Source organism: Perca flavescens, chromosome 2 (genome assembly GCF_004354835.1).
Source record: "Perca flavescens isolate YP-PL-M2 chromosome 2, PFLA_1.0, whole genome shotgun sequence".
Classification (NCBI taxonomy): Eukaryota; Metazoa; Chordata; class Actinopteri; order Perciformes; family Percidae; genus Perca; species Perca flavescens.
In genome coordinates this window covers 38,967,037-38,990,459 of record NC_041332.1, presented here as the reverse complement: position 1 = coordinate 38,990,459, position 23,423 = coordinate 38,967,037, and the positions used below count along the sequence as shown (strand labels likewise).

Below are 23,423 nucleotides of genomic sequence, written 5' to 3'. Positions count from 1 at the left end.
TTCTCCTCAGTGAACACATGGACATTCTCCTGTCACAAAGACATAGAGAACGATGGCTCTAGTAAGAGTGTTTGTTTCAGTCCTTGGTATGTGTGCTCACTACAGGCCTTGCATGTAGCACCCAATAATGTAATAATTTCCTGAAAATGTAATAACGCCTAAAAACGTAATAACATTTGCATTAATCTTTTGATTTTTTTTTATAAAAAACAATAATGTAGTAACTTGACCAATAATACAGATACTGATATTGTTATAGCATTTTTTCAACACAAATCACTGTTGACTCAGATGAAAAAGAACATTTCGTGGAGATTGAATTGTTCTGTGTGATAGCCATCTTCTGATGGTGTCTAATCTCAGATCTACTCTGGTCTAATCAGATTGTCCGATCCTTGCACAACAACCAGTCAGTAAGGCTATGGGCAGGTTCATTTTCCATAAATAGGAATTTTAGTTTAATGCATCTTTGCCTGATAACGGACCATATTCTCTGTTGTTAATTTCAAATTCTAAATAAAGCCTCCAGTTTACATTATATGTCAACATTATAACTATCAGTTTTAGGGGAAAAGTGACCCACCTAAAAGGTATTACATCATCCATATAAATGTTATTACAATATCAGTCAGGATATGTTATTACATTATTGGTCAAGTTATTACATTATTGAGTTTTGTTACATTTTCGATCAGGTTAAGTGCAAATTTCATCACGTTTTAAGGAAGTTATTATATTGTTGGGTGCTACAGGGACCCATCACCAGGCAGCAACAAGCCACACTGATCAGCCGTATCCATCGGCAGCTACTGTACTTATTTATACTGTACTGTAATCTTTAGATTGATCTGCACTATTGTTTTTTCTGGCGTCAGAACATTTTTGTAATCCACTAGGTTGGCTACGGGCCTTCTTGTTCCAAACTGGACTCAACAAATACTCTTATCTGCACAGCTTGAAGTAGCTGTTATCACAAATGAGCAGACAAAGACATGCGTTTTTGGCAATTAAAAGTATCCATAATGGTAGTAATAAATTAGGAAAAAAAATATTGTTGTCTGGTACTGATATCGCTATCGGAATATGTTTGTTAATTACCTCAAACCTAGTTTATTTCTGTAACGCCATTTCTTATTACTTACTGGCCAACATATACACGATACAGATGTATCTGCAATAAGATCAGCCAGGCCAATTAGTCTAGCTCTGCTATCAATGCTGTGTCATCAAGCAAAGAGTCCATGAGTAAAATAGTCAATGTCAGTCACAGCTATTGTATTGCTATTGTCAATGTTATACTGTGGGTGCTTTTGATAGGGACCTGCATGAAGACTCAAGGCAACTGTGAATGATAATTTACCTCACACTAACTGAATTTTGTAAACTTTCAGGGCAAAACACTCACTTCTTTAGAAATACAGCAATGTGATATCCAATGCCCTTTTCCTTTCTTACCATGTGTTATCAATCAATCAATCAATCATTTATTTGTCACATGAAATCATATAAAATATAATTCTAGTGAAATGTTATCCCGTCAGTTCCTTCCTTGTACATTAAAAAAAATAATAGGGATGAAGGAATAGTGATAAATATGTGTGTATGAATTTGATTATGCTTCTGGCACCGCAGACAACGCAGAACTTTGATTGGACATCAGGCTGGGATTTAAGAATTCTAGTCTGAACACACATGTGCTATACCCGATCCGCTAAAGTACTGTAGTGCTGTAAGATGCCCGCACCAGCCCCCAGAAGATGATGCAGAAGTACAAATTAAGCATTAGGCAGTGTCCTTGTTTAGGATCCTAGAGGTCTGAGGGTAGAAGCTCCTCCTGAGCCTCTCAGTGCTGGCCTGGTGTATCCGCTACCTGCTACCAACCTCAACAGGGACAAAAGGCTGTGGTTTTCACCTTTATTGTTTCTCCTAGCCTTTTTCTTCCAGTGCCTGGTGTAAATATCCTTTAGGCAGGGTAGAGCACCGCCTATTGGATGTTTCACCAAATGAACCACTCTTTGCAGGGCCTTGCGGTCCTGTTCAGTACTGTTTTGGTACCAGGCAGTGAAGATCTTTGTAAGGACGCTATCAATGCTGTGAGAGTAGAAATTTCTTTAGTATTTGAGGGGATACCCAGAATTTCCTCAGGCGTCTAAAGGGGGAACGCTGTCTGCCTTGCCTTCCAACCACTGAGTCAGTATGCAGCACCCAGGTCAGTCTCACGCTGATGTGGACACAGAGGGACTTGAAGCTGTCCACCCCCTACACTGAGGACCTGTTTATATACAGCGGGCATACTGTAGTTCCTTCCCTGCTTCTTCCCAAAGTCCACTATCATCTCTAGTCTTGCTGACATTCATGAGTAGGTTGTTGTCGTCCTTGTAATCCATCATAGTTCTTAGACCTTGCCACATGCTTCAGGGGTTGCTCTCCTGGAATTGAAGTTCCATTTTCTTCCCATAGTTTTGCCTCCTTTATTGCTCTTTTCCCATTGGAGGCTGCTGCTTTATAACTGTTCATGTTTCCAGACTGTAGTCTTAATGTGTAGGCTGCAGTGCATGTGTTATGGCATCGCAGATGATTATGGTAATCCATGGTTACTAGTTGGTGGAATGATTTAACTATAGTTTTGGTTGGAGGAAGGCTACTTACCAACTGAGAAGACAATTTGCTAAATGTATAAAGCTGGCTCCCCCACCATGCTGGTTAAAGATTTCCCACATGAGGGCTTCCATTAGTTGTGGTGCATTGTGGATTTAAGGAATGCAGCTTGTGCTGTGTAAACAGCAGCTGATGTCATCATAGTGTTAGCACATTAAAGGCTATTTTCCTGTCGACATTTTTAATTATATCTATTTAGGTTTTACAAAAATAAGGACAAATTCACATGACCACACACACACACACACACACACACACACACACACACACACACACACACACACACACACACACACACACAGACAGCTTGCAATAGCTCCATCTGCTTATTACTAGTCCTGACTTTTGTTGGCAGCTATTAGACCTAGTGTATACCTATCAGCAGCTGTAATTGTTGTTTTCCCCCTCATTTGTCTTTTTGTCTAGGCTACTGCACTGTGTGCAAATGTGCAAACACTCACCAAGGTGCTGTTGGGAGGGCCATGGAGGGGGCAGTGGTGGAGGAGGGGGGTTGTGGACACACCGACACTGCCTGCTGCTCCAAGACTGACCAGGACGACACGTCTTGTTGGCTATTGGACAACTTTAACAGAGAGAGACAGACAGAAAAGACAAAAAGAAAAATAACTCATAACAGCAGTATTTATTAGTTCTATCCAATGTATAGCTCCAATACATAAGGTTTTAATAGGAAGTCAATCCAATGCCTCCAAGTAAAGTCTCTTGTGCTACCATTGCCACTAATAAGCACCCTTCATTGGCCCAATTGGCCAATTTGAGCATAATTAGCCATTGACCTGTTTAATTCCCATTGTAATCAAGCTGCGCATGAGAATTAATTTGGCTTTGATTGTATATTTTGATTCATTGTTCAGGACAACTGAATCCCTCCAGTTCTCACCAATCATCCTTGTAAAACTATTGGTAACTGCCGCCAATGTGCACTACCAGCGCCAAACGGCAGACGGTCAAACGAAATTAAGAGATAGATTAAGGAAAAGTGGATCAATCCAAAGTGAGTCTGATATTTTTTGGACTGACATTGGGACATGGGCAGCACTCAAGAGGGATCTCCATGTTGTTCCGTGTCTGCAGCATGTGCAAGTTGGAAACACGTTACCCATAATAGCTTGTAAAGTTGATTGAAGTTGAAGTCTACTTTCTGGGAAACCTCAATAGGTGGCTTATTATAATTCAATCAGAAGAGACTTAATTTAAGAGTGACATAAGTTTAATGAATATGGTGCATGATATGTTGATATGTTTAGTCTTTGGCGATTAGACTCCATCCCAATTTTAAATTATAAGAGGTTTAGAGGCCACTGATATATAGGAATATCCCCCCAATGGAGTCTAGACACTGGTGGAGGTGATGAAGGGATAAAGGAAGCCTAAAGATCTGTTTGGATGTGATGTGAAGCGGGGCTTCTGATGGATGAACCCTGGGTGCTGGGAATGATGGGAACTGGAGATGAATGGGGTGAAGGAGGGTCACATTGATTTTGCCTTAGTCTCGCATTGCCCGAGCACTGAGGCCCTGTTGAAATTATTATTCCTTCTTCTGGCAAATTAATCGCCTTTTTGAGGGGCTTAACATACTAAAAAACTCACCAAAATTGGCAGTTGCATCAAACCTGGTGAAAATGTACGTATTTTAAGGGTTAAAATACGTAAAATAAAAAAATGACTGGCTAGCGCACCCTACAAAGTTAAAATAAATTTAGCCCCTGCAGTGTATTTAATGTTGACTAACAAAATGCGGTACACATACAGTATGTAGCATGTCAAGATGTACAAAAAAAAGCTAAGGACCCATACCCTTAACGCTTAATTTTTTAGCGATTTTGGCCATTTCCACATTGAAAAATTGTACTTTAACGAACTCCTCCTAGAAATTTCATCTGATCGACTTCAAATTTGATCTGTACCATCGTAAGACCTTAAAAGATGAAAAGTTATTAAAAGAAAAAAATTTCGTCATAGGGCCGTGGCGGGGCGGCAATTTTGTGCGTTTCGCCATCGAAACAGGAAGTGGGTGTAACTTGAGTGTATTGTCCAGTTGGCTCGACACTTTTCAGGATTCATAAGAGTCCAACCTTAAGGAAATCTAAAGGCCGATGTTTACTCAAGTGGAAACAGGAAGTCAAGGTGCTATACTTTAACAAATTCCTAGAGATTTCATCAGATCGACTTCAAATTCAGTCTCGGTCATCTAAAGATCTTAACAATGAAAAGTTATTAAAGGACTGTTGGTTATTTATTTAATGGGCCACCAGAGGAGTTTTGGGATCTTTAGTCAAAATAGACTTGACCCTCCCTTCGCCAGTAATACCAATATTTTCTATGACCCTCCAAAATGACTGGGAAAATAGGCATGACCCTCCTCAGCAATTTGTTGATACTGGTTGTACTGGTTAACCTCTGCTTTCTGATCTTACACATCACACTCCACTGTTATGGTGTGGTGGCTATTTACTCACTAACATTGTTGTGGAAACACAATAAGCATGGAAAATAAATGCACACTTCCTGCATTATTTCATTACTTCAAATACTAAGTTACTCCTCTAGTAAACTAGTATTCACATGAAATAAAACCCAGTGTGCTTTCAACAAAGCACACTGGGTAACAAATTCAACACACAAACTGGTTGCTAAGGACTCGTCACTAGGCTTCCTCAGTCATTGTATATTTTAGCATATAGGTGAAGCTGCCGAAGCTGAACATTATCCAAAACATATATGTTTATTTTTAAAGCAGATTTTAAATGACATTGTAACAATTTAACAATTCGCCCTTATGAAATCCAATAGCGGCACGGTTGTCTTGGAACGCAATAGAGAGATGGTGGTGGAATGCCCCGACACTTCAACTAAACTCTAACAGTCAGTCAATCAATGTTCGACCTACAGTGTTGAAATGCCTCTCCAAACGCAGAAACGAAGCACAATCACACCATAAAATGTTAAAGATCCCCTGGCACGAAAATGTCACTTTGTGAGACTTTTTAACGTTAATATGCATTCCCCTGCCTGCCTATGGTCCCCCAGTAGCTAGAAATGGCGATAGTTGTAAACCGAGCCCTGGGTATCCTGCTTTGACTTTGAGAAATGAAAGCTCCGATGGGCCGATCTGGAATCTTGCTCCTTATGAGGTCATAAGCACCAGCTGAAAAATTGAACTCAGCTGAAAAGTCTCTTTTCATTGGTGACGATTTGCAGTGTCTGAGTGCAAATGCACGGCCGCAAGGAGTGACATCCGCCAGTAACCCCGGTGTGCAAGGAGGTGCGAGGGCCCGTCCAATGCTGCTTGCAGCTTTAATGCTATTTATTTCTGTTTTAATGCCCAAATCTCACATTATGTTTTTGGTCCTCTGTTGTCATCCATTAGTGTCATTCATGTTTGAGTCCACACCTTTTGTCTATTCTTTTAGGATAGCATGTTAGTTATTAGCCAATGATTTGTTGTATTTTTAAAGAGTAACTTAACTTGCAGCATTGATGCTGGTTGTGTTAAGTTACTCTTTATTATACTGTGGTCTGTGTGATTCTGGTAACACTGATAAAAAGTGTTTTTTATTGACTTTGAATCCCGCTACCATAACGTTAGCTTTCTGGGTCGTAGCTGAGCCAAAGGGTTCTATGAGCTGAGCAGACTAGAAATGTCTCCTGTTGCCAGGTCGTATCTAAGGTTTGTCCTATTTACTGGAGAAGTGAACTTTTCCATTGCATAAGAACCTTATGAAATGGTAATGATTGTTTCAGGTATTAGTCATACCCTCAGGTGTTACCAGAAACAGAGTTATGAGTTTAAATTGTGACTGCCAAATGCATTAAAATATAAATTATTGGTCTTAATTTTTATTCTTTGGCAAGTGAATATTGGTATGGTATGGTGGTTTATTCAATTATTTATTTTGTTAATGCATGTTTTGTGAAAGGGGGGCCGATTATGTAAAATTAATCTTCTTTCTGCTCCTTTTCATTCAGGACTTGGCATTTTGTGTTTGCATTAAGTTGTTTTTTTGTTTGATAAATTAAATAAACTTAAATAAATAACAAAATATGCAGGATAATGGTCTTATCCCTTTCATATGTGTGGCAGGAAAAGTCCAATTGATCCAATTTCCTCTAATAAATCCAGTCTAATCTCATTTCACATGATCTTCAAAATGTTTACAGCAAAGTCTAAATAACCCTAAAACTACCAAAACAGGCCTCATCTCTTTCTATCTGATCTTCAGACGGCCGTGTGTGTGCAGAAACTGGGTCAGAAACTGGGCACTTAATTGGTTCAAGAAATGGCATTCCTCAGATCAGTGTGCGTGTGAATGTTAACTCTCTTAACCCACTGCCCATGATAAGCCATTTGAGGGATTTTAGACAAATAAACACCTTGATCAAAGAAAGATTTCCTGGGTCAGCTTCAATCAGACGGTCAGGAGGGAGAGGGAACTATCAGAGGATTATCTTTGATGAGATGTCTGAGAATTCTACTGCCTCATGTCACTGTTTGGAATCAGAAATGCTCACATACAGTAGCAGGGCTTCTAATGCTACATGTATCCAGCTTCAGAAATGTATAAAATGCTTTATTATTGAATATTATGCATCTAAGTGTATAGTGTGTGTGTGTGTGTGTGTGTGTGCGCTTGTGAAGCTTTTTACCTTTGAAAAGGAAGATAAGCACAGGTTCCCTGGTAATGGACATTTGTGTTGTGTTATTTAAACAAGCGATCCGTAGTTGGGGAAATGAAAGCCTCATGTCTGTGAGAGCAGCCTCAGTGAGAGCTCCAGTCAGCTCACAGCGGGGGCAGTGAACAATGTTTCTATTGCATAAGAACCTAATAGGAGGGGAATGATTGTTCCAGGTATTAGTCAAACCACTAGGAGTTACCAGAGAAACAGAGGTTTGTCTCCTCCAGACTGGATTACTGTAACACACTTCTCATTGGGATCCCTAACAAAAGCCTGCAGAGACTGCAGTATGATCAGAATAGTGCTGCAAGGATCATGATGAGAGTGCGAAAATATGAACACATCACACCTATTCTCCATTCACTTCACTGGCTTCGCGTTTCCCGCCAGGATTGAATATAAGGTCTCCCTTCTTACCCACCAGTGCATGTATGGAAATGCCCCCCCCCCCATCTGAAAGAACTACTCACCCCTCTAATTACAACTCGATCCCTCTGTTCAACAAACTCAAACCGCCTCCTTCTCCCTAAGAATAAGCTCAGCACCATGGGTGATCGGGCTTTCTGTTCTGCCGCTCCTCGGATCTGGAATGCCCTCCCCGACCATCTGAGGGCACCTTAAACTATTGAGATTTAAATAGTTTAAAAAAAACATTTCTTTTTAGGAGAACTTATGAGTTTTAACTAACCCTGCAAGTGTATTTGTATTTTATATTGATGTTTTTACCATGCTTTTATGATCTTAACTGTAGCACTTTGAGATTTGCTCCAAATGTAAAGTGCATTACAAATAAAATGTATTATTATTATTATTATTATTATTATTATTATTATAGTTATTGTTTAAGAAAATATTTAGATTGCATGAAAATAGAAAGGGATGGTCTTACAAAAATTTTGTTATTTGGAAAGTGACCATGTATAAGTAAGGGATAAAGGCCCTGAACACCCATACAGGTGTTTTCAGTTAATGTGGCTGATCGGACCTCTTTCCAGGACTGTGTGGGTGTGTTTAGACTGATTGAGTGATATCTTACTGAGTCTCCAGTTAGTGTTTTTGCATCTGTTAGGCAGGAAAAATGACAGCTTTATCATTCTTATTGTTAGAAAGAAATTGTGACCTAATAAATTCACATCTATGCTCCGGCCCCCCTTCAACCTGAGCAGAATCTAATCAGCCAGAATAACTGAAATCCCCTGTGTAAATGTTTAGAAGCTTTAATGCCCAATGAGGTGTCCATTATTAGGAATTAAAAGACTTCAGAAGTTCTGGCCATGATAATGGACACATGCTTTGGGCTTGTTGTTGTTTCTTCAGTTTTTGGCACAGCGCTGTGAAAGATCAATCTACCGTCAGCTGCAGAGGAAGCAGGTGAGAGAACAATAAATAAAAACAGAAACTCTCAAAATTGGGGCGTTTTCACACCGTCAGCCTTTAGTTCAGTTGAATCAAACTAGAGATTGTTTGCCCCGCTGGTGCGCTTCGATTGGACAGGTGAGAACGCAGCAGTCAAACTCTGGACCGCACCAAAAGCGGACCAAACAAGCGTACCGAGACCTGCTTGAAGAGGTGGTCACGGTACACTTTCAATCGAACTATAGAGCGGTTCGTTTGTAGTGAGAACGTGATCCGTACTCGAACCGCACCAACTATATGTACTCCGCAAGTCTGAGCTTATGTCTCCTGTAGTCAGGTGTGTTTAGCAATCTGCGATGCAGCAGAGCAGCAAACTGTAGCAGCTTGCAGTGTTTCTATCACAGAAATCGAATGCGGTCAAGCTTGCCGTCCATCACTTGTATCTCCGTGGTCAAACCAGCTGCCGCTAAAATTGGAGACAGACGCTGGCAGAGCAGAGCAAAGTCTCAGTGACCAGAGCAGATGTACTAACGTCTCTTGCAAAACAATGTCTGATAATTTTAACGAAATGAGCTGGTTTGACCACTAGACCAGAACACAGGACCTTCTTCCTGTATTTACTTTCTTGCTCCAGCCCCCAGACATATCCGACCAATAAGAGGGCTGGACGTTCTTGCCTGATTTGTAATGACGCATTTTGGTATGCTTGGATTTTTCCAGGTGTGAAACCAAACCAAATCAAACCAAACCGACCGAAGGCAAATCGCTCCAAGTTTACTAACTCACCAACTGATTCGGACCAAAGCAAACAAACTACAGGTGTGAAAACGCCCTCAAACACTCATTGACGGTCATTAAGTCGTTTCATGTATATCGGTGGTTTTATTTAAAAGAAATATGGAGACTTTATGATTAATTTCTGTGTGAAAGGGCTGCAGACACCTCGCATAAAAAATATAAATAGAAGACTTATGCTGCTCTCTGGCTGGTATCACCAGTTTCAATGATCATAATGGAAGTGCTCTGCATACGTTACGCATGCAATGTAGCCGGACCATAACTTATACCATGGTCTGGGCGAATACTTGATTCTGATTGGCTGCAGGGTGTCCATTTAAAAGTGATTTATTTCACCTCATTCTTTCCCCACTGACTTCTCTATACATGTCAGGGACACCATGTCCTAAAAAAAAACCTACAAGTTGCCATTGTTTAAGCTTTAACTCCTACAGGTAGTCATGATTGTCTTTCTGTTGATCCCAGGAATTCATGTATTCTGAAAAGATCAGCAGATTACGATCCTCATGTAGCGGAGTGTAGCTCTGGATGAGTGGTTGTCTGTTGCTGTAGTATTGACTGCAATATGATTGTATTGATAGCTGCAGACACAGCACCCCTTCTCTTCTCTGCTTCTCTTCATAGTCGTCAGATTCATCTACCAACCCTTGTAGAGCTGGCTCAGGTTTGTCTTGGACCAGCTCTTAGTTATGCTGCTATAGTTTTAGACAGCCAGGGGACTTCACCCACTGAGCAGAGGAGCTCAGTGGCTCCTCTCTCTCCATCTGTGTGCATTCATGGCCCATTAATGCTTGTTACAAACTCACTCCCCGGAGTCCTTATGTTTTCTCGCCTTGCAGTTCTCCTTGGATTAGGGTGGCACCTGGATCGTGTTTGCAGCTGCTGCCGTGGTCCTGCTCGACACCCTGCTATGCTGTACTACGCCCTGCTACGCCCTAAACTGCTACTATTATTTCTAGTCATAGTTCCACTATCTTTATTGTTACTATAATTGCCACTGTTCATCATACTAACTGCTATAACTATGAATCATATTTCTGTATATCTGTATCAGTGTCTCTGTCCAAACCGGCAGCAACAGATGCTGCCCACCAAGAGCCTGGGTCTGTCCGAGGTTTCTGCCTAAAAGGAAGTTTTTTTCCTCGCCACTAAATTGCACTAAATGCTTGCTCTTGGGGAAATTGTTGGGTCTTTGTAAATTATAGTGTGTGGTCTAGACCTACTCCATCTGTAAAGGCGTTTCTGCGGTAGCTCCATTTTTAAAAACGTGTACCAAATCCCATGCTTTTATGAAAAAGTGATCATTTTTAAACATCTTTAATATTTGGCACATATCACCTGGCCTGTCTGATATTAATGGTCCCCAGAAACAGATTTGCATGTCAGTCTTTTAGAAACTCATAATATTGGCCATCATTCCTCATCCGACATTTTTACAAGAGGGCAGTAACTTGTGCAGTCACATGGTCAGACCTATATTGTTTTGGGCTTTTTAATTTCATTAGATAATGATAGCAGAAAGACAGGAAGTTGGGGAGATGACACAGAGAAAAGGTCGGATTCAAACCCGGACCACTGCCAAGGACTCAGTCTACATGGGGCGCACACACTACTGGCGGGGCTAGAGGTCGCCCCAACAAACCTCTATTTGAGTTATTTTATCTAACCCACTTCTGTGGAGGTGAAATAAAATGTTACCACAGTTGAAATAAAAGGATATAGTCTTTCACTGCAGAAACTAAGCGGGGATCAAAAGACTTGAGCAAACATTATCCTTGCAGATATCTAACTACCTCCGGCAGAGCTAACTAATGTTAGCCCTGCAGATATCTAGCTACCCCCGCAGAGCTAACTAACGTTAGCCCTGCAGATATCTAGCCACCCCCGCAAAGCTAGCTGGCATCAGGCCAGTTTATGTAGCTCCAATACTCTGATGCAAATTTGGAGCAAATTTTTAATTTGCCATATATTTTCGTAATACTGCCTATAATTGACATCTACACAGTTATTTTCTCGCCTAAAACATCCTCAGAAGTGAATTTAATAATGAAATGGCAGACGGAAATTGTAAAAAAGAAAGAGAAATATTGGTAGTTGGCCGTTTGTGTTTGCCTGTGCTTCTGCTTCAATGCCAAAATGAATGCTGGGAATCCTGGGGTTGCGAAGGATGCAACAGTTGGATCCTCCGAATTCTGTAAAAAGAGGCCGCATTTGTGGACCACATTTGAAGGAGACTTCGAAATTAAATGAAATGGGACTGCCTGCGTCGCGCTGGTGTGATGGGGGGGCGCACACACTACTGGCGGGGCTAGAGGTCGCCCCAACAAACCTCTGTTTGAGTTATTTTATCCAACCCACTTCTGTGGAGGTGAAATAAAATGTTACCACAGTTGAAATAAAAGGATATAGTCTTTTACTGCAGAAACTAAGCGGGGATCAAAAGACTTCCTGCAAACTGCAATAAATAGATTAGGGGCAACAATTTTAACATTTGTCTCCTCCAAATATGATACGATGCAACTCTGTTATCAGTTGACATCGAAATTAATTTTGCATTCCCAAAAATAAAATAAAAATACTCACAGAGCTAGACAACATTTAGCCTACACATATAGTAGAAAAATGAAGACATGTCAACAGCCATGGCTAAGAAACATGTTTCATTAGATCTTAACCGGCAGCACACTGATTTTGGTTCAGCAACAAGAAAGACCGATGTATAAGAGTTCTTAAGTCTGTTTTATCTAAACAAAGGGACTCTAAATCGCCTAAGAAGGCAAAAGTTGGTATTCGTAGGTTAATACCGTCTTTATGGTAAACATAGCAAAATGGTGAAAGTACAGCCACATTTTCATTTTGAATAAAGAGCTGCTATATAAAGAGTTTAGAACAGCCAGCACATGTTGAACCTGGAAGAAGCTGCTCATTCTGATGAGGAACATTATAGTAAAGCCCAATACAGAGATATGAGACACACACACACACACACACACAAAACACACACACACACACACACACACACACACACACACACACACACACACCCACCCACCCACCCCCCGTCTGGCTTAAATTAAACACACATTCAGGGAGCCGTTGACTTGGACACAGAGACAGACAGCAGGCGGTGTTTATGTTTGCAGATGGACAAATTGTTTGACGTTGTGAAAGAGTCTGGTGATGCCATAGACAGTGTGATTTCAGTTAGAGCTGCAGGCATGGGCACACACAGACACACATACTCACTGATGGGGAGTGCGGAGGGGAGAAAGAGAAGAGTGAAAGAAAAAGATAGTGAGGAGAAAAAAAAGAGAAAAAGAGATTTTTGAGACAAAAGGCTGCCGTGTTTCTCTCACTTCACCTAATGTGAAACATGTTGGATGATTTGTCGGTGTGACAATCTCTGAGATGCGTTTCCTTTTCCAGCCATAATCTGACACGCTGTGTTTAATGTGTGTGTGTGTGTGTGTGTGTGTGTGTGTGTGTGTGTGTGTGTGTGTGTGTGTGTTGTCAAATACCAGCACGTATCAACATTCCTCAAACGCCATAAGTGGTCCTCACACACACACACACACACACACACACACACACACACACTTCACAGCATGAAGTGGATTGTGTGAATCACTACCATATCCAGCATACCCTGTGAGAAGAATGAAACTCTAGATATGTAGGGAGTGCATACAAATGATATCTGTTTAATGAGTCCATTCAAAAGTCTGAAGTTGTCTAAATGCTTAAGATTCCCATGTCATTAACAGAACATCAGTCATATTACAGCAGCTAACATCCTACAGGTTAAATTCCAATGATATGTCTTGTGAACACACACACACACACAGACATACACACGCACTAGAGCCCGACCGATAACAGATTTTTAAGGCCAATATCAATACAAATATTTGGTGATTTAAAAATCTGATATTCCGATATGTCGGCCGATATATATTTTAAAAAAACAATCCAGAAACTCGTAACAAAACATAAACAGATTTCGGGCTATATATGGATGAAATCACAAATGACCCTAGAGGGAGGGAGAGAGACAGAAGGAGGGAGGGAGAGAGGGAGTGAGAGAGAGGAAGGGAGGGAGGGAGAGAGAAGGAGTGATAGACATAGAGAGAGAGAGTGAGAAGGAGGGAGGGAGAGAGACAGAGAACGAGGGAGGTAGGGAGGGAGGAAGGGAGACAGAGAAGGAGGGAGGGAGACAGACAGAGGGAGGGAGACAGAGGGAGGGAAATAGAGACAGAGTAGGGAGGGAGACAGAGAGAGACAGAGAAGGAGGGAGGGAGGGAGGGAGACAGACAAACAGACAGACAGACAGAAGTGGAATGCAAGGGATATAGACTAATGTTCATATTAATGCCTGTAGTATTCAAGTTGACTGTCTGTGAAAGGGTTGTCATGGCTACTAATGACCTGTGATCATGTTTGTAAACATCCTTTGATGTCTGTGATGAGATCTCTTTGATGTGTAATCAGTTAACGACCAGAGCACCTGCTCTTAATATGTCAGCTGTGGCACAATGCAGCTATTCAGAGACACTGAGAGCTAGCTCTCAAATAAAGGCTCAGACTGCAAAAACGATAAGGGGTATCAGTCAAATGACCATAAGATCAGGATCTGACCGTTGATCATCACACTGCTCATTCACCTAATTTGAATGAAAGAACAGAAAAAACAGCTGAGCATGCAGTGGAGATTCCTCTCCTATAAGGTACAATGTGTCTGCCTCAGGATATTTCCTCCACATTTCCTACATTTAACTTTATATATAGAAGATATATTGACCGATATTGATATTGAGCAAACATTATCCTTGCAGATATCTAACTACCTCCGGCAGAGCTAACTAACGTTAGCCCTGCAGATATCTAGCCACCCCCGCAAAGCTAGCTGGCATCAGGCCAGTTTATGTAGCTCCAATACTCTGATGCAAATTTGGAGCAAATTTTTAATTTGCCATATATTTTCGTAATACTGCCTATAATTGACATCTACACAGTTATTTTCTCACCTAAAACATCCTCAGAAGTGAATTTAATAATGAAATGGCAGACGGAAATTGTAAAAAAGAAAGAGAAATATTGGTAGTTGGCCGTTTGTGTTTGCCTGGGTTTCTGCTTCAATGCCAAAATGAATGCTGGGAATCCTGGGGTTGCGAAGGATGCAACAGTTGGATCCTCCGAATTCTGTAAAAGGAGGCCGGAGGAAGGAGACTTCAAAATTAAATTAAATGGGACAGCCTGCGTCGCGCTGGTGTGACGCAATTGGTCTACAAGCGCAGCCTCCGAAGGCTGCAGCCCCTGAATTGTATACAAACTATGTATATCACTATAAGTGTATTTCCATCTATTTTCATGTACATTTTCAATTCGCAAAACTGCCCAGGTTAGGGTGACCAGATTTCCCGGAACTAAAACCGGGACACTACAACACGCGTGACCGTAGTGCTCGTGCCAGCCCAGGTCATATTTTTCAGAGAAAATTGAGTCCTGCTTCCATGTAAATTGTCTTTTCAGGAAACCGAGACCTGTAGTAAGTAGCTGTGAGTGATTGGGAAGTAGCCTATACAGCAATCATAATGAGAGAATGAGATTTTATTTAATATTTTCCAGAAATAATAAGTAATGCAATCATCATGAAAACAAATTATTAGTGAGTATTTTTTCAAGAAATAGACAACGTTTTGCTGTCATTGTTGAGACCTTTAACTCACTCACGAAAAAAGGATAAAGCAAAAAAAAAAAAAAAGAAGCAAATGGGTCTGATGTGTTCAATTTAAATGGGAACGAGTGATTTCTTTAAGTTTCTTAGTTGCCCAGATATGTTACGTTATGTGCGCATGCGCAGCTTCATTAGAAACTTTAATTATGGCACCTGGTAATCATTTCACCCAGACCATCATCAGGAGCACACAGCTCGTTGGTATGTGACTGCTAACTACTCACGCAGTCTAGTAATAATGTTTAAGTCACTTCTTGACTGGACCAGCCAGAGCCCTGACATAAACCCAATTGAGCAACTCCGGAGAGACCTGAAAATGGCTCGTTCACCATCCAACCTGATGGAACTGGAGAGGATCTGCAAGGAAGAATTGCAGAGGATCCCCAAATCCAGGTGTGAAAAACTTGTTGCATCATTCCCAAGAAGACTCATGGCTGTACTAGCTCAAAAGGGTGCTTCTACTCAATACTGAGCAAAGGGTCTGAATATTTATGACCATGTGATATTTCAGTTTTTCCTTTTTTAATAAATTTGCAAAGATTTCTACATTTCTGTTGTTTTTCTGTCAAGATGGGGTGCTGAGTGTACATTAATGAGAAATAAAATGAACTTTTTTGATTTTAGCAAATGGCTGCAATGAAACAAAGAGTAAAAAATTGAAAGGGGTTTGAATACTTTCCGTACCCACTGTACATTATTATTATTCTTCTTATTATTCTTATTATTCTTCTTATTATTATTTGAATAATATATTTACATGGTACATTTGAATATTATATTGTCATTATTTGTTTGTTGTATTTCAGGTTTATGACCTGTGGTCAGTTAATTTAAAATAAACTTAAGGACAAACACAAGTCATGACATGGTGTGCTTCCTGGTAAGCCTAAATAACGAAAAATCCAATCATCCGTCATTGCCGATCTACCAAAATGGTAATGACAGAACAGATGATGAAGTGCTATGAAGCTTTATGTCGGATACAAATCTCTAGTGATAATGATTGTAGTTGTTTTCTCTTGATACTCTGTAATAATGTCAACTTTCTTTGACCCTGATCACGTCAATGACCTGAATTGCGTTGTCTTGAATGGGAAGTTAAAATCGAATATCAACTGAATGTCAAATGTCAAGCCAACTTCACCGTGCTTAAAAAGGAGACGGATAAGAAGAGGCATTGAAACAATGTTTACAAATATACACTACCGGTCAAAAGTTTTAGAACACCCCAATTTTTCCAGGTTTTTATTGAAATTGCAGTTCAAATGTCTTATTGTACTCTGAAATTAAAGAATAGAACAAATGAACAATTTCATTTAAAAAAGAAATCCTGGAATCAATTTATAAACCAAAATGTATTCTAAATGTTTGACTCATCAAAGTAGCCCCCTTTGGCAGATATAACAGCTGAAAACACTCGTGGCATTCTTTCTACAATGGAAATCAAATATTCTTCAGAAAGTTCTTCCCAACATTGTTGCAGAAGTTCCAATAAATGTTGTGGCACTTAGGTAGGTTGCTTTGCTTTCACTTTTCTGTCCAGTTCATCCCAAACCAGCTCAATGGGGTTTAAGTCTGGGGACTGTTCTTGTTCTTTTTTGCTAAGGTAGTTCTGGCATAGCTTGGACTTATGTTTTGGGTCATTATCTTGCTGTAGGATGAACCCCTGACCAACTAGGCGCATACCAGAGGGTACTGCATGGCGCTGCAAAATGCTGTGGTAGCCGTTTTGGTTCAGGGTGCCTTTCACTCTGTACAAATCACCGATCCAGCAAAACAGCCCCAGACCATCAATTCAATTCAATTCAATTTTATTTATAGTATCAAAATATAACACAAGTTATCTCGAGACACTTTACAGATAGAGTAGGTCTAGACCACACTCTGTAATTTACAAAGCCCCAACAATTACAGTAATTCCCTCAAGAGCAAGCAGAGTAACAAAACATACTTCCTCCTCCATGTTTGACAGTTGATGTCACACACTGAGGAACCATCCTTTCGCCTACTCAATGGCGTACAAAAATCCTGCGTGATGAACCAAAGATTTCAAATTTTGATTCATCAGTCCATAACACCTTCTTCCAGTCTTCAGTAGTCCATTGGCAGTGTTTCTTGGCCAAGGCAAACCTCTTTTTCTTATTCTGACGTCTTAGCAATGGCTTTCTTGCTGCAACTCGACCTATCAAACCTGCAGCTCGAAGTCTTCTCTTTACAGTTGAAACTGAGTCTTGCTTATTACGACCACTATTAAGCTGTGCTTGAAGCTGTTGTCCGGTGAGCTGCCTATCACGCAAGCTGTTGACTTTCAGAAACGTGTCTTCTGATTCTGTTGTGGCTTTTGGTCTACCAGACCTCTTCCTGTCAGAGTTTCCCCCAGTTTCTAAGTGCCTTTTGATGGCGAAGAATACTGTACTCATTGACACCTTGACTTTCTCGCAATTTCTCTGTAGGAAAGACCAACATTCTTAAGTGTTATGATGGTCTGTCTCTCTTGCATTGTTAATTGCCTTTTTCCCGCCATTTTTATGGCAACACACTACTTTCTGCAGTACAATACTCATATAATGCTCACGAGGGTATGATACCACAGTGTGTTCCAACAATACTTTTATACAAACCGTTGTAAGAAATCCAGACAAGTTGGAACACCTGTGGGAATTGGTAGCACCAACTTTCAAAGCTTGATCAACCTCCATTGCTACAGAACAGCTTTGCGTTGTTTACCCATTTCTTGTTCCCTAAAAAGGCCTTTTTGTAAAATTCTGAAATGTACATTGTTTTTCAGTTTTGGGTAACCTTACTTTTTTTTTAACCTCAGGCATTTCACCACTTAACTTTGTACCATTTCAAGCTATTTATTGGACTTGAACTGCTAAAATTTCAATAAAAGAATTGGGGTGTTCTAAAACTTTTGACCAGTAGTGTACATTGTAACGCTGGCTGCACAGATTATGCAGACGCAGACCGCTACGATTGCCTGACACACACACACACACTTTGTTAAAATCATACGCTGGACGCTTTATTAGTTTTTCTACATGGGTTTAGTTAATGATCGGGTTATAATAAGATCATGTCGACTATGTAATTGCTGACAACCGGGACAATTTCATAGTGGTTGGTATAAACCGGGACATTTTAGCGTCCCAACAGGCTTTTGTCGGGACTCGGGACAAGCAACTAAAAATTGTGACTGTCCTGGTCAAACCGGGACGTCTGGTCACCCTAGACCAGGTGCCTGCTGACGTTCAAAGGTCAATGAAGCCAGCAGTACTCCATGTTTGGATGAAGCACAGAACCAATCCTGAGGTCACCTAACTGGATCCTCTCTTTAGCTGTGTTGGAAACACTCACTCACTAATTCCTATACAGTTTTAATACGAACGAAACGAAAAGCCTGCTCCATTTTTCCAGTTTTCGTGGGTGCTTCTGCTTCTCCTTTGGGAAAACACGATGCGTTGCATTGTGGGATACGGGAGAAAAATGTAGGGTAGATAAGATAAGAAAAACTTTGTCTGTCACGAGTGACAGAAATTTGTCTTTGACAGGGTAGGCTCAAATGACATAAAATATATATAAGAACATGAAGATACATAAAGAAACATTGACCGTACAAACCTGCAAAATGCAAAAACAGTGCAAGAAGCCTAAATGGAGCTGTTTAATGTTGTCTATTGATGAGGTACATCGTATTTACACTCAAATTAGCTGTGCCTTGTGGTTTTTTATAGTGGACTATATGGTGAATGAAATTAACTGCTGAGAACACTATATAGTGCACTGTATCTGTGATAGGGAACGGTTTCCAACACAGCTTTTGTCCTGAAAATAATGTGCGGCCAATAGGCCAGGTTGACATGTCATAGCAGGCAGGGCTGGACTGGGACAAAAAAATCGGCCCTGGCATTTTTGGCCCAGGAGGCCCACACCCACCGTGATTGGTCAAACACATTCCCTGCAGACAGTCCTCTTAAAATATGCGTGCATTCTATGATATGAGTTGCCTAGTGTTCAGCGTTCATGTGATAGTTTTGGATCCTTCAAGAGGGGTGTCAAGATTTATCTGTTGATATTACACTTAAATAATTAATTCATTCTTAGAATTATGATTTGTATATTTATGGTATTTTTATATATATTTTTATTATTGATATTTGATATTGTATTGTCATTATTGTTATTATTACTATTTTGCTTAATATTGGCTTAGCAACTTTAAATTTAATTTTAACTATTGTAAGATTCATATTTTGTCGCTTTGGACAAAAGTGTCTGCTAAATACAATAACCATAACCCTTCTCAAAAAATACAATAAAGCTGAGAGTAGTATATGCCCTGGAAAAGAGCACCAATACAAGAGAAGCTAATTAAGCTATTCAAGGAACACTGATGCTTGTATCACCACTATTTTATAGATCACACAGACTTTTCAGCTACCCAACAGGCTAACCGCTAGCATTTTCAATGTAAGCTTAAACAGTTAGGTTACCTGACAGCCACTAACTTTAATCTTACAGACAAACTGCTTGTTGTCGTTATGACGTGACACACACGCACGCACGTGCACACACACACACACACACACACACACACACACACAGCCTCCCTCCCTTCCTGAGAGTCCCTGTTAATTTGCCTACTCCTTACCACATCGTCCTCTAGCCTACTATCTTTTCCTCACTCGCTCCCGTGGCCCTGTCGCCTCCTCCTCGCGGCTTCTTCCCTGTCATAAAGCTGTTTCTCTCTTCTCTCTCCTCGGCTTCAGGTTATGCTGATGTTGAAGCAGCTACTACAGCCCCAAACATGTCCGAAATTTTTGAGGAATCCGCCTGTAGATTCTTAATCTTTTTCTCCTGTAATTTCTCTGCACCTCCCTTGCACTCATTTGTCCATTTTAACGGTGGATGCTAAACTTCCAGCATAACTATTACAGCTCGTCTCCCAGGGCCGGGAGGCGTGGCCATGGTGGGATTCGTAAATTTGCGGCCCGGAGTGCGGAAGGGGGTTCCTGGATTTGATTGGGTCAGGCCAATGCCAATAAAGAAAATTAACCAATGGGCCGCTGTGAATTCTTTATGGGCCTGCCCGGGCAAAAAATTTAAAAAGGCCTATTTATATCGGCGATTCGGCCCAAAAGTGCGTCGGCCCACCGGGAAAATGCCCGGTATGCCAGATGGCCAGTCCAGCCCTGATAGCAGGGCAAACGCAGGAGAAATCCATCCCATTAATGATGGTCCCATTCTGTTTAGTGTGTCACAGCCATCCCAGTGAGCAGCGCCTGCATGCTAGCCAAGGGGGTAAGCTTCGCTTCAGAACTCGAACCTCCGATGGCGCCATTTTGTTGCTACAAAACAATCACCTCCTGTTAGCATTCCACTGACCGATTTTTTTACGTCACTTGACAGCGAATAACTTTACATCTGAAGCGTTTAAAGACTCTTTGTCTGTTGTGTATTTCTAAAGAAACACAACAATGTATAAAAGGCTCCATTACCTTGTACGTTATGGCTCCGTAGCAGACGCTTTTATAAAAATAGGCTAACGATTGTGTCATAACCAAGTGACTTACTGTCGCACAGTAGAGGAATTACTGTATAGTACAAGAGAAGCTCGCAGGCAGTTTTGACTTACATTAGCCGTTTAGTTTTAATTACTAATGTTATCTAGCATGTTAGTTAGCAATAATTAGCCTGTGCTTATGTTATCTCCTTACATGAACCTACACTCTCTGTCTCTGTAAGACTGGGAATGATTGAGATTTCTAATGGCACAGCTACCAGAAGACTTACAACTTTCAGACACGTTGCTCACGTCACATTTACGTTGTCTCTGTCAGTTGGAGGCTGCGCTGTAAAGCAAGAGATCACCGGAAAAGGGCTTCTAATAGCCTTCACTGGTCTCCGTCCAGAGCAACGGGGTCTATTGGTCCATTATATATATGTCAGTGATGCTAGCTCATACCACGGCCCTGGCCAACCTAATTGGAACAGGGCCGTCATTATCGTGATTATTACACAGCTGTTTGACCTGCAATGACATGTCAACATGGCTTCTGTGAAAAGGGCCCATTGTTGGCAGCAATGTCAACTACACATAACTGTTAATTATTGGACTATAACATGCACACCAAATATAAGGGACACACGCCAGAAAATACACCATGAACCACTTCCTCATGGGATCCTGACGGTCAGCGGGTATTATGGAGAGGTCATACTTCAGCTTGGTATGCACTTTAGGAACATACACACATGGCATGGCTCTGTGAAGTTAATCAAGACGTGAGTGTTTCCTAAAGTGACACCCCCTGTATACACACAGCGCAGGAAGCAACGCCTGCCACAATAGATTCAAACAATCTTTGGTACTGTGTACCAATAAGAACACACACACACACACACACACACACACACACACACACACACACACACACACACACACACACACACACACACACAGCTCTGAAGAAACCGACGCCTTTGGGTCCGAATACTGTGGGCAAGTACAGAACTGTCTGCAGGTTGGGTGTGTATGTGACCAACACATTCCCATGAACTGGTTCATATGATATCATGTGCACAATTTGTATGAGGTCTGCAGTGCAATGTAATGAAGTACAAATACTTTGTTACTGTACTTAAGAGAATATTCACGTATCTCTACTTCTTTATAGATTATTTGAATACTTTAAGGTTATTTTTTGGGGCTTTCATGGCTTTTATTGACAGGACAGCTTGAAGACAGGAAAGCGGGGGGGGTGGGGGGCATGTACGGTGGAGCGAGCTAGCTAGAGAGTGACTGAAGAGAGAGAGCGCATGTACTTGTAGCAAGCAGCTCACTCTCACTAACGTTATCTACATTCATATTAAGACAAAACAAATTGTATATTTAGCCTTTGGGCTTTTTCACTTTGTAAACCTATTATGTGCACAAAAAAGATATATAACACAATAAAGGAAATGGAAAAAGCCAAAAAGCTTAATATGAGCACTTTAAGCTTCATGTATGAATGGTTCCTAGTCCACAGAGACAGAATGATGCAGTGACAATGAACACTTACTCAGACAGGGATCTCCTGATGATGCTGTGAACTTGTTTGTAGACGTCCAGTTTGGACAGACAGCTGCACTGGGTGTGGTTGGCCACACTGACGGTCACCGGCTTGGTGCCTTGGGTGATCGGCACTGTGATCTCAAACAACTGCAGAAAGAATAAAAAAGAGAGGTTTAGATACTGTGGGTATTTTATGTTTTGCTGTATTGTTTGTACTGTACTGTTTGTCTTGTCTTATGTGTGTCTGCTGGCTGTACAAATAATTGCCCCTCGGGGACAGTAAAGTTACCTTGACCTTGACCTTGAGAAGAGTCAGAGAGAGACAGGGTGAACAAGACAAGGATAGCGAAGTGCAAGTGAGGAATGCCAGTGCAGTGCACCCTGTGTGCTTCTATCAGGGCGAGCAGCACAAGTGCAAATGACTGGAGTGGTACAAGAAATGAAAGTAATAGTAAAGAAAATATATATGTAACCCGGTTAAAAAAGCATGTAATAAGTGATGTTTATAGTATCATTTAAAAAACAGAGCATATAAATAGTGTAATTAAAAAGGTTAAAATTAATTAAAAAAGTTATGATAAAAATGTTAAAAGCAGTTTAAAATGTATTCTATGTTTGTTGTTTTATGTAAAAGATAATGTATTTCTGAAACCTTTCTAAACCAGCATTTATGGGGTTAATGACGATCGCCAGAAAGTCAGGTCTCGGGTTTTTTCAACACAGAGGACAGAGGAACGAGAGTGAAGAAAAAGAGTGAGCATGACACAGAGATTTTCTGAGTTAATTTGTGAAGTAGCTAATAGTGCACAAACCAATGTGTAACTTGTATCTTATGATTGTTCGCACGACAACCAGTGAGAAGAGTGACAAGCTGCATATTGCGAAACGGGAGGAATTTCTACAAGATGTTCAGAGACTGTTTACTTTTGTGCTAACGCTACTGCTAATGCTTAGCTACCTTGAAGTATAGGCTGGAGTCCGTTTATTACAAGTGAACGACATTTTCTAGTTAAAGTTTGACTCCATTAGTTAAACTGGTTGAGGGGTTTATCTGTTGTTTTCGACCTGAAGACGGGGAAGAGACTCAGACAGAGCTTGGAGCAACCAGGACTTCACTCGTGA

The 23,423-nt window shown here is 40.8% G+C and overlaps 1 protein-coding gene across 1 annotated transcript in view; it reads right to left on the bottom strand.

The window, feature by feature from the left end:
- The window catches only part of vegfc (vascular endothelial growth factor c), a 130,813-nt gene that overhangs the window by 26,045 nt on the left and 81,345 nt on the right, over positions 1–23,423 (bottom strand). The window contains exons 4-5 of the mRNA XM_028591385.1: positions 22,309–22,448; positions 3,120–3,241 (exon numbers count right to left, since the gene is read on the bottom strand). Of these exons, the coding sequence (XP_028447186.1) occupies positions 3,120–3,241; positions 22,309–22,448 (262 nt within the window). The remainder of the gene's footprint in view (positions 1–3,119; positions 3,242–22,308; positions 22,449–23,423) is intronic.